This window comes from Notothenia rossii (assembly GCF_949606895.1).
Source record: "Notothenia rossii genome assembly, chromosome: 11".
NCBI lineage: Eukaryota > Metazoa > Chordata > Actinopteri > Perciformes > Nototheniidae > Notothenia > Notothenia rossii.
The window spans coordinates 25,804,559-25,817,187 of record NC_136910.1 but is presented as its reverse complement, the minus strand read 5'-3'; the positions used below and the strand labels follow the sequence as shown (position 1 = coordinate 25,817,187).

The window sequence follows — 12,629 nt, the reverse complement described above, 5'->3', positions numbered from 1 at the left end:
TAATTGTGTCTTATTGTTGAGTAAATAACACTGTGTGGTTTAGAAAATAAGACAACATTAGAAGTACGAGTTGGGAGTGAGAATGTGTTGGTATTTACCCTGCATTATGCACATGTTACTAATAAAGGATTATGTTATTGTATGAACTCTATTTACAATGTATTCACATTAATAGTTAATAATCAACGAATGACAAAATGCAGTGACAAGAAAACAACCATTGTATAGCATTTGTTTGAGTAATAAGAGGCAGTTAAATATAAAGGCAAGGCAATTTATTTTCATACACATCAGCAAGTCAAAGCGCTTTAAATAAACGGAAGTACAAAATATAAACACATTTTCACATTACTATGAACTCGGGCGAAACAAGTGCATAGTTTCATATCGTTCTCATATATAGTGTTTTATAAATGTTACATTACATTGCATTTAGCATTGCATTTTGCTTTTATCCAAAGCGACTTACAATAAGTGCATTCGACCAGGAAGATACAAACTTGAAGAAAACAGAATCATATAAGTACATCAGGTTTCATAGAGCCAAAACATTTAAAGTGCTACTCAACTGGCTTTAGATAAGCCAGTCCTTTGTTAGTATATAAGTGCTTTGTTAGTACTTTGTTAGTAGTTCTTTGTTAGTAATTCTTTGTTCATAATTCTATCGCTCGAAGTGGAGTCTAAAGAGATGAGTTTTCAGTCTGCGCCGGAAGATGTGTAAGCTTTCTGCTGTCCTGGTTTTTAATGGGGAGCTCATTCCACCATTTTGGAGCCAGGATAGCAAACCCACGTGATTTTGCTGATGGGAACTTGGGTCCCCCTCGCAGTGCGGGTGCAGCGTGCTGTTTGGCCGATGCAGAGCGGAGTGCACGCGCTGGGGTGTACAGTTTAACCATGTCCTGGATGTAGGAAGGGTCAGATCCATTCGCAGCATGGTACGCAAGTACCAGTGTCTTGAAGTGGATTCTGGCAGTTACTGGAATCCAGTGAAGGGAGCGGAGGAGCGGCGTGGTGTGGGAATGTTTTGGAAGGTTGAAGACCAGACGAGCCGCTGCATTCTGTCTTTATTTTGTATGGCTTTAAGTGTGTTTTAAATGTGTTTTGTCATTATTATGGCGTGCACCAGCATGTGGACGTGACACGTCGCTTGCGAAAGAGCTCTCCAGTGCCTCTGTGTTGCTTGGCAGAAACCTTTACAGGTCTTCTTTCTCAGACTCAGGGCTAGTGTAGCCATTGTCATCCGACTCCTCAATGTCCTGGTGTAATTGAAGATCATGGCATTAGCGGCTACACCGCTATACGCATGTACAGCCTGTTTGTGTTGGCTTTTGAGGAAGTGCCACCTCCGACTGAGGACACTCTTGAGCCCATGTGCAGCATCCTCTGTCAGGTCACCAAAATCTGTAGAGGAATAATCACACAGCAAAAGGGCTCAATGTAAACAAACCATGACAATTGCAAATCTCTTTGCATTGTTCAATGCTGCAAATGTAAAAACACTACAAAATAGGTAAATCCATCTTAAACTGAAGGATGTTACTATATATTGGGTGCCAAATGGGACATGTTGATTAATGTTTATATAGTGCTTAACAAATAGTCAATAGACAGAAAATAATAGATTATGATCTTGATAATGAATAGTTTCAGTAATTTACTATTTAGTTTCGGCCTGACACAGTGACAGATGTGTTCTACTTATGTAAGACATTTAATGTGTTGAAGAGGTGATGAAAATATTCAAATGTTAAGATCTCAGACATACTGCTGGTTTTGATGCCCTCCAAAGTCTGTCCTCTGAGTGCTTCCACTTCTTGCACTTCCTTCAGAAGGAACATGATGTGCTGCGACATCTCTTTCACCAGGATGCTCTGCTCCTCCTCCAAACGTCTGACCAGCATTACCTGGTCAAAGACAGACCTCTTCAACCTGAAGGTGTTGCCTTTAGGTTGAGGAAAGGAATGGAGTAGTGGACAAGGAATATTTATTCATATATTATATTATTACAGAATGATTTTCATTTCTGAGACACAAATCTTTGTAGCGATAGCATTGGTTCTTTCATATTTTGGTATAAAACAAAAAGCCAAACTAGCAATTATCCTACCATTTCCATGCCTCTCCCATGGTAAGATGTAGCCCTCTGTCAGACTGCAAGCCAACTCCTCGTCAATCTGTTCTTCCTGCACTCCTGAGTTGTATTGCACAACTTTTTCGCGAAGCTTCTTCTTCAGCTCTCATTCTCTTCCTCTTCCTTTGCCTTGCCTGGTTGCTGTCTGCAAAGTGAAACAAAACTGTGTCATGGTGCCAGAATGTTTTTGTTGTTTTTTTAAAGGTAATTTCAATAACTATGTTTGACAACAAACCATGCTGACGATACAGATCTTGCTTCCTGCGCAAAAGAGTGACGGTGATGTTCTCAATATCCACCCTCAGTTCTTCAGTACACCCTGGGGCGTAGACTCTCTCCAAATAGTTGCAAAAAAACAATTGGAGAAGAGATACAATCAGTGACAGTCTCAGTTTCAACATATGGCCAACTTATATTGTGTGTCTAAACTTACAGTTATTAACAGATGTATATATGGAAAACCTGGGGTATGTCTTCATGTGACCGCCCATTGCCTGACATCATACACCCACTGCTGTATGGTCTCCTGATCAAGGTTGTGCTCCTTTTTGAAGTCGCTGAAGCTGGCAGTTTCCACCTTTGCCCTCTCTGTGATCTTTACAAAAAAAAGAAAATGTCAGCGAAAAGCACCATGCAACACCATAATGCAAAGAACACCAGTTTTCAGTACAAGACCTTCAGAAGAACAGTTGAAACATTCCATGACACCATCTGACTTGCAAGAGGAAGTGTGGATAAGGGAGAACATAATGTATATAGCTATGAGGTTACATTGCAGACATCCTTCATAAATATGTAATGTCAGATGAGAAGACAATTGTAATTTGCCCTTACTTTGACATATCTGTGGGCTAAAACTTGATGAAGGTTGTCCCTCTTCCTTCTGTTCCAACCCATGGCCTGTTGAGTGAACATGTTCCCTCTTCCTAAAAAACACAAAAAATATATCCACAAACAAAAAAGTAAGTATTCACATCAAAAAGGCAATACTGAGTGAGAAACCTGATAGACATGACTAAACCCAATAATTAAAAGGTTGTTGAACTGGTCATTACAGTAAAGTAATACACCAATAATGTTTTTAAGGAGGGAACTCTCTGTAAAATACTTATCAGGGCTGCCTTATCACATGTGTAGTGTTAATACCAACCTGCTTTTGTCATGTATTTTGTGACCAGAGCTGCCCTGGAGAGAAAGCTGTTCACCTATAATGAATGTTACAATTAATGTTCGGTCACCATTACATAACAATATCACCTACACATCATAGATCTTGAACTGGATGGTTTAAGAGAAAACTTGTGTACTGACTTCTTACAATATGCATGCATTTAGTGTTGCTGAAATTATGAGCTGCCTATCTTTCATTTGAACTCAGACATAAAGGATATGCTTGAAACTAATCAACAGGCTTGTTACTGAGATGACACATACATATTTGTACTGCTTTCTATTAAGACTTTTTGTATCCATACAGTTACAATAATGCCATTAATAACATACCTGCTCTACTTCCTCTCCCAATGTGTTTCCTGCTCCGTCCTGACTTCTGCCACCCCATCTCACCTGCAACACAGCGCAAGTAGTGTTATGTAGCATTTCTTTAGAAGTTTTTGATATCCAATAAGGCACGACATGCACAACATTTAAAAATCCTTTGCATTAAAGGTGTTATGTACCTCGCATTTTGCTGTATGGGCTTTAGCATGCATCACTAAGAAATGGCCTCATTTCGGTCAACGGCAGAAGCTCTGGTAATCCCCCGGCTATTTTGTTAAGGTATGGCCAGTACCTAAGAAGCAGGAGCAGCATTTTGTGACAATATCAATATCATCTAAAATGACTGCTGAGGCATGGGCCATTTTAAAAATTGTTGTGGATGTGCAATATGACAGTGAGGATTACCTGCATGTTACATCCATACAGAAGAAGTCAACATTTACCTTCTTCGACATCTCTTTTTGGAGAAACATTGGTTAAGCGTATATTTCTCCACGGAAGTGGTTCAGTCCTCGTAAGAGAAACCCATGTCTGATTAATCAGAAGAAAATCTAGTTGTTAATAATAAACTGACACAGCAAGGCCTGGCTTAAGCACTCATCTCTGTCATCTAGGTGGCTATAACAACAAATATCACTTGGATGCTACAAATGATGGATAAATTCCGCTTCACCATCAAAAGTGTTTAATGCTTCCAATTCTTACCAAGACTTAGACTTTGATTGCTATTAAAACTGAAATAATGAGACCAGACTCAAGAACCAAACACATATACACACACAGACACACTTACAAATACATACCTGCAAACTGCCACTTGAATGCCCTCCTCGTCTATCTGGGCACCAGACTTTTTTGACATCTCTCTGCCAGCGGTGAATTTGGCAGTACCACAGACGGCACTGTCATTTCCCTATAAAGTCAGTTTATTACACACAAGTTTTGACATATATAAAAAAGAACACCACAGGTGTAACTGCAACTATCATAATAAGAAAAAAAATGTACACTTTTCATGTTGCCTCTGACAAGGTCAACAAATGTTGCGACTTCCTGGTCCTTGGCCAGGAACAAGCCCTCATAGATTGGCGGCTCCTCAGTCCTGTCCATGATAAGTTAACATACAAGTCAATAATAAAAATCACAAAGCACTACATTACTATGATTTGTTTTAATGTCTGTTATGGCTACTCAAAGACAACCCCAAGGGCTACTATTTGTATTAGCGGTGTGTTCTTTATCATTTTCATTAATACCTATACCTACTCTTTTGACTTGGAAAAGCGGTAATGCTTGCAGTTTCCATCGCAGCAGACAGCCAACATGTCTGGAGAACATGCTGGACAAACAAAGTGATGGACCTGGCACATATCCTCTTGTTTGTACTGACAGAAGCAAAACTCGAAGAAGATTCGCTGAAATGTATCAGCACAGATACTACCTGTCTGTATATTGATTTATTAAAAGTGGATTAGTAATTGTTTTGAAAGCAATGCCAACAATTAATGATATGGTATACAGTAATATGATATTGTTTTTTGTATGTTTTCGTGTGATTCAGGCAGATTTACCCGTCCAGCTTGAACAGATCTGTGCTCCAACATTTTCAGAAATGCCTGCCTGGACATGGCTGGTGCTGTCACCTTCATGTGCTCGAATGAGGTGAACACATCATATTTGTAAAGCGTCTGGCAGCTGGTGTTAGCTGGCCAGTACCGATACAAAAGCAGGTCTTTAACCTCAGGAGTCCATTCTGCAGAGCAGGATGGACCGGATTTCCGAGGCAAGCAGACATTGTATCGTCCTGTGAACAAATGGACAAAGTAAAAGGTATTTCGGTAATCAAACTGTGAGTTTGCCTTAACATATTGTATTTTATACATAGATGTGCATATATGATATATTAGCTATTTGACATGGCATTTGGATGTTGTCTGAAAATGACCAGGTGATAAAAATCTTTGCGTTGCACAAAGTGGTAAAACTCTGCCGTACAATACTACTTGTACAAAAAGAAGGGCTTTCAGAACAACTTACCGTTGATGGTGACCACAGAAATATGCTTCCAAGGAGTAACTGTGACGTCATCGGAGCATTCACAGATTGACCTTGGAGTAGGAACAGGCAGTTGACATACTGCAATATAGAAAATATGTTAAGAGGGGGTATTTACAGTTTTTCCTTAATTCTCCAGATTATCAAGATATTCAATAACATTTAGCATAATTTCCACATATCTTGCAGCCCTAGTCAAAACCAATCATACTTTTTTTAATCAGCTATGTACACTTCCCATTCACACTTAATTTTGGGAACTACACTATAATGGGACATTGTAATGTAATGTTAATCTTTACATACTTTGTTCACAAAACTGAGGCTGGCCATTTTCATCCACCACCACAGCAGTTGTAGGGGGAATGGGCTCCAGAAATCCATTGAACACAGCCTCTCTGTCATGGAAGATATTCCTCTTGTGGGCCTCCATGTCACAGGTTGCAAAGAGGAACTCCATGTCCAGTGGAACACAGTCCAGGCACCTAATAGCCACTTCTTCTGCACAGCATCTGTGGCACTTCTGAATGGCTATTCTCTCAGCTGAGAGTTTTGCATTAAAAAGCATTGGCCTAGCAGTTTTCATTCTCACATCTGTGAGAAGCTGCCTTTGTGCCCCAGCAGAAACCGTTCCGTCTGTTGCCTCCAGAACCTGGACTGCAGTTAGGGTGTCCCTTAACTCTTGGAGATGTGTTTCTAAAAAATAAAACAGCTGTTAAGACACCCTAAAACTGGTATGATGGATATTAAGGTAGTATACTGAAACACTTTTGAGTTGGAAAAATATATGCGGACTAATAATAGCAACATGCTATGAATCATTATATGCATCCAAAGCAATATTAGCAGGTGATACTTATGCCAAATATGCATTCACTTGTCATGAAACAGTCAACACTCAATACTTTATTATGATTAACTAGATGAGTATAAAAATGGAAAAATTGGGAAAAACTTTAGTGCCAGTCAACTGCTGTTATAATCAATATACTCACCAAGACTACCAAACTCTTGATGTTCTAGCTGAAGGCCTTCCTCATGCACAGGATCGTCTCTTCTGGCTTGTGAAGCTGCAGAGACAGTCATTTTTGCTTAACCCTTCAATCAATCTAAAATTACACCAATTAATTGTAATATGAAAATGCTCTTTAAGGACTGCAGGTAATGAAACTAAGAACATATTACCACAGCATCACAATGACAATTTACATTTGCCATACTTTTATCCAAATCGAGGTACACATGTTCAAAAATACAACACAAGCAAGGATTGTCAGTCACAGGCTCTTACAATATCTTTTTTTTTTTTCAAAATCTTTGTATTGGCTTTTTGACAGACATCACAGTTGCAATACATTAGGTACAAACGTAGAGAAGATGGTCTGTAGGAAGATTAAATAGTTACCCCACCCTCGCTCACCTTCACCCCTATGGGCTATGATCACATTATAAACAAGACATCAATCAAAAAGTTACAAAACACCAACATAAAAAAATAATAATAAAAAAAATAAAAGGGGATAAAAATTACATGAAATACGAAGACCAATAACTGAAAATTACATAAAAATACAGATGCTTCTTCATGTTATTAGTCAGTAAAAATAAATACCAGGGAAATAATGGTACTGCAAGTTACATGAGGAAACAGAGAAGACAAACAAAGCAATGGTCGATATATTAGGGAGATAAGGAAAGGGGGAAGTGAAGGTCTCTTCCGGCCCCCCCCCCCCCCCCCACCGGGTTCATTCACAACTCATCAGCATCAGGGTTGATTGTCAGGTCATTGATTAGCAGTAGTAAGGGAGTCCAGGTCTTATGAAAGAGTGTCAGGGATCCTTGAAGTGAAAATTGTATCTTTTCGAGATTAATACACTGTAATAGTTCCTGTATCCACCTGTCATGTGTGGGCGGGGAAACGTGCTTCCACTTCAGAAGAATGGAACGCCTGGCCAGCAGGGTTGTGAAGGCGATGACCCGCTGGGTCGTGGTGGGCATGTTCTGTGTTGGGGGGATGCCGAACAAGGCAGTTAGAGGGTTAAGGGGTATGGGTGTGTTAAGGGCCTGTTCAAGGGTTTTGAAAATACTAGACCAGAATGCATTCAGGCTGGGGCATGACCAAAACATATGCGTGTGATTGGCAGGAGATTGCTTGCATCTGTTACAGGCATCGCTTCTAAGAGGAAATATTTTGGCTAGTTTAGCATTGGTAAAGTGAGCCCTGTGGAGCACCTTACACTGCATTAGACCGTGCCTAGCACAGATAGATGAGGTTTGCACCAAACGAAGAATGTCCCTCCACTTACTGTCAGATATGTCTACACCCAACTCACCCTCCCAGGACTCTTTTACAGATGTAGTAGAGGCTAGGTCAAAGGAGGCAAGTTTTCCATAAATAGTAGATACCAGCCTTTTTTGGTCACAATCAAGGGTGAGAAACTGGTCAATTCCTGACTCAGGGGGGCGGTTGGGAAAATGGGGAAATTGCTTTTGAGCAAAATGTCTAATTTGGAAGAAGCGGAAAAGATGACTATTTGGCAGGTGATATTTGGCTGACAAGGATGCAAAGTCAGAGAAAACCCCATCCTTGTAAAGATTACTGATTGTGACAAGCCCGTTACCAGCCCACATACGGAAGGTGGGGTCCGAGCAGGATGGGGAGAATGAGTGATTATTTAGTATTGGAGCTAGGATTGAGGCTCTGTGTAAGCCATTCTCTTACAATATCTTGATTTAATTTGAAAATATTTTTAAACATTGCAACAGATTTGTCAAGAGGTATCTTTACATTACATAATTTCTTACTGTGTACACCAAAATAACTTTGTTATGAATTATCTTTATTCTTAGATTTAGAAATCATTATATAGTAAAGAACAAACCTGATGCGGAGCGTTGAGTTTCCCGTTGTCTCTCACGTCTGCGTGTGACCACTGGATTAGAAAGGGGTCTCTTCCTGCTTTTTCTTTTCTTTTTCGGAGGGATGGCAGGGGTTTCAGTAGACTATATTTTTTCAGAGGTTGAGATCAACAACAAAGTTGTAATACAACATAAGACAGCAGCTCTTATATTTGAGCAAGTATTTAACGGTTGCATAAAAAAAGGTCTAACGGACCCTTTACATTACATCAATAAAAAGCAATAGCAATGATTATATTACAGACTTGGGTATTTGCTTATCATGAAAAGCCTCACCCTGGCCTCATGGACAAGAGCCTCGCTAATCAATGCTGCCATGTGCATCCTGGCCTCATTGGGATCCTCAAAGACCCTCACTTCACAGTTGAGGGACATGGGATACAAAGAGAGAGTGAGTGATTAAAAGAGAAAGTGAGAGAGAGTGATTGAAAAAGAGAAGGTGAGAGAGTGATTGAAAGAGAAAGTGAGAGAGTGATAGAAAGAGAGACAGTGAGAGAGAGAGTGGCTCTTAAAAGAGCCGTTGGTTTTATATGTGTGTGTGTGTGTGGATATGTGTGTTTTGGTGATATAGAGTTGTAAAGAAGCTGTAAAACAGGAAAAATAAAAACATGATTAGGATTATTTAGAATAACAGTAACATCTGTGCATTACTCTATTATGCAATAATAATTTAGTATAATTTATACTGTGCATATTGTTATATTATGAGGGACATGGCATACAAACAATACAGACACAATATACAAACAATACACAAAATGAAGAGAGTGCAATAATAATTAATCTGTGCATTACTCTATTATGCAATAATAATTTAGTATCATTTATATATCTTATATCTTCGACTATATATTTTAATTCTACAATGTAACAATCCCAATGTCCCCACTGGCCAGTCAAATCCTCTGGAAAAACTCCAGGTCCACATTTTTGTTCCACTCCATCGCCGATTCCACTATTACAACTCTGTGTTGAAAGCTGTCTTTACAACACATGGGCAAATACAAGCATTTAAACATATTTTTCTCACAGGCACCTCCACTATCCAACTGTGCCGGGGACAGCTAATGTCATTTAGCTGTATAAACTATAAATGCTATCCAGCTACAAACTTTGACCGGAAAGCCGGAGGCTAGCTGAACGTGGCCGCTAGCTTGCGCGTAGCCTATTGTAAAAGCTAAACACACTACAAAAATCAACATAATATCCAGGAATGAAACGCTATAGAGACTGTGCTACAGTGGAATAAATAAAAGCAATATCATTTCGTGTTTTAAAGAAATAAACTCCCCTTGATTTTAGATACTTACTGTAGTCCGTTGTGAGATGAAATGAATGAAAGTGACGTGTCGTGGGCAACGTCACGTGACTACGTCACTGCCGTCAAGCGCAACATAACGTTGCCGTGGTAACGACGGCATCTTCTTCTGGTTTATCGTTGTTATAAAAAAAAAGATTATTATTTCTATTAATGATCAAATATGAATGTAATTGTCTTTTAAATAACGTAAACTAAAGGGAACAATCTAGTTGACACAGCTGAAGCTCTGGCCTTCCTTAAAAAATAACTAATTTAATAAAAATGCACCGTTTTTTGAGAACAAACATTGGTAAATAATGCACCATAATACATTCTGACGAAAAATTAAAATTATTATGAATACAAATAAAGTAAAAGAAGCCTCCCGTGAGTTACTACAAGCTATAAAGTAGATTTTTAAAACGTTTTATAGAATAAAAAGCTCACTGCAGGACGTTGTAGTAATGCGTGTGTGCACCACGAAAAAGGAGCCTCATTCACTTTACATTGGGGTTGTTTGCGTGGTGCCGACACGCAAATATAAAAGATTCCGTGACTCCACCACGCAATGCGGTGTTAAGGAGTCATGGAGGAGTCACGTATTCTGGTGAGATCAGGTTGACCGGAGGGGAGACGCGAGATACGGCTGATACTTGACGATCTGGCTGAAGAGTTTATCGCCGGCCACTAGAGGGCAGTGTCACTGCTGTCGCTGCCCGGTTATGCCGTGCTCTGACCCGGAAGTGCCGAGCGGCCATTTTAGTTCAAACATTGTTCATGCACTCCGCCTCGAGTTGAGACGTTCGTCCACTCATTCATGTAAGACTGTTTCCACTATTATATTATACCATATATTATACTATATATATATTATACTATTATACTACTATACTCTGTTTCGTGGTATATATTTGTGTTGATTGAATTGCATGGATGTAATACTTTGTCAGCTTATCTTGCTGCATTATTCTGTTTTAGGGTGTCGTCATCCTTGTCAATAAATCACCGAAACTGACATTGAGGAGTGTGTTTCTTCATGACGACACCATGGTCGTTGTTGGATGCCCTGTCCCCGGCTGCGAGTTCAAATCCGATGACTTGTCTGAAGCACTCGTCATTGCTATATTGACGATTCATGGATGTAGCCACCAGCACGCAGCGCCTGTCATGGCCGCGCCAGCCCAGGCCCCAGCCCCTCACGGCCCGAGACTCGATCGGCCCAAAGTTGATGTGGGCGTGTCAATAGAGGAATGGAACGTGTTCATCCGCCGTTGGAATGTATTCCGCGCCGGCTCAGTCATAGGGGACGCACAGGCCCCCTTCCAGCTGTTTCAGTGCGCTGGGCCTGTACTTGGAGACAGCCTGTTGAAAGCCGTCCCCGACGCCGCTTTCGGACCCTTGCCAGACCTGATCACCGTCATGCGTTCCCTAGCTGTCATCCCAGTTGCTACATGCGTCCTGCGCACCGAACTACTTCAGTTACGCCAGGAACGCGACGAGACATTCCGCGCATTCGCTGCCAGAGTGCGGGGTAAAGCAGAGACATGCGCATATAATGCGGTATGCGAGTGTGGTAAGGACGTGGACTATACCGACCACATTATCCGCGATGTGCTGCTCAATGGCATCTATGACTCGGACATACGCCGCGAGACGCTAGGGACAACTGACGTCCTGGTCAAGCCAGTTAATGACGTGATTGCACTCGTCGAGAACAAAGAGATGGCCCGTAACGCTCTCCCGTCGTCCTCCCTATCAGCCATGTCGTCATTCCGGCGCTTGAAGACGACTCCACAGGCGAGCCCCGCCCCGAGCCCCGCGGACGGGGCTAAACGTGCCTCGTGTCCGGAATGTAAGAACGTCTTTAACGTCTTCACGGAGGGGCCTCGCGGGTGGAATCCTAAGCCTCACCAGGTGTGCATCGGCTGCTACAGGGCCCGCCGACAACAGAGGCGTCAACAGCCGTCATCCGACAGTCAACAGGCCGCCATGGGGTCGGAGCTGGTATCCCAGGTCTCGTCGGTGCAAGCTGGAGCCCGCCCTGGCCGACGTCGCGGGAGCCTTCGCCGACGCCGCGCCCCTACGTCGCACGGCTGTGTCGACAGGCCTTCAGCTATCATACTCGAGCACCACATCTTCTCCAAGGGCGAATGGAGGCGAGCCAGGCTGAGAGACCACCCCCGGGCGTTAATCACCATCTCGATGGACATGCCAGTCGGGCCGAGGGATGGCACCAGCAACCGGGGCTCGGCCGACGGAGCTCGAATATCCGCCGTCGCAGACACTGGCGCGCAGTCGGACCTTTGGTCTCTGGAGGAGTTCCTGGCCTGCGGTTTCGCGCGGGACGACCTGCGACCCGTCAGCCTCAGCCTGTTGGCCGCCAACCGCTCCCCTATAGCCATCGAGGGAGCGTTCTTCGCTAGGCTCTCGACGACCTGCAGCGGGGGCCGTACTACATCCTGCCGTTCCATGGTATATGTGAGCAGCTCAGTCCGGGCCATGTACCTCTCCTACGAGTCGTTGCTCAACCTCGGCCTCTTTCCCATTAACTTCCCGTCGGACGACGTTGCAAGGGGGCCCAAGGACAGGCGTAGCCCTGACACGGCTGACACGCCAGTCCAGCCCCTGTCCATCAATGCGACGAGGTCAACCAACGGCGGCTGCGTGGGGCCAAGTGACCCCGGGGACGCCCAATGCTCATGTCCTCAGCGCACGGTCCCCCCG

General features: G+C 42.4%; 1 protein-coding gene across 11 annotated transcripts; it reads right to left on the bottom strand.

The window, feature by feature from the left end:
- Positions 1-253: 253 nt before the first annotated feature.
- LOC307023732 (uncharacterized protein) lies at positions 254-10,136 on the bottom strand. Of its 11 annotated transcripts, none has more exons than XM_079657226.1 (19): positions 9,916-10,132; positions 8,882-9,189; positions 8,569-8,689; positions 6,682-6,756; positions 5,993-6,382; positions 5,669-5,767; positions 5,203-5,435; positions 4,898-5,076; positions 4,640-4,733; positions 4,435-4,544; positions 3,811-4,162; positions 3,635-3,697; positions 3,282-3,336; positions 2,966-3,057; positions 2,565-2,726; positions 2,367-2,450; positions 2,108-2,276; positions 1,766-1,942; positions 254-1,401 (listed from the first exon to the last, which is right to left on the bottom strand). In XM_079657226.1, exons 2-11 carry the CDS (start codon positions 8,978-8,980, stop codon positions 4,108-4,110), a joined length of 1,455 nt encoding a protein of 484 aa, XP_079513352.1. In that variant the 5' UTR covers positions 8,981-9,189; positions 9,916-10,132; the 3' UTR covers positions 254-1,401; positions 1,766-1,942; positions 2,108-2,276; positions 2,367-2,450; positions 2,565-2,726; positions 2,966-3,057; positions 3,282-3,336; positions 3,635-3,697; positions 3,811-4,107. The 11 variants fall into 11 exon arrangements, with proteins under 11 accessions (XP_079513352.1, XP_079513354.1, XP_079513353.1 ...); XM_079657228.1 differs by having other exon boundaries at positions 2,367-2,392; XM_079657227.1 differs by having other exon boundaries at positions 2,594-2,726.
- Positions 10,137-12,629: the final 2,493 nt, after the last annotated feature.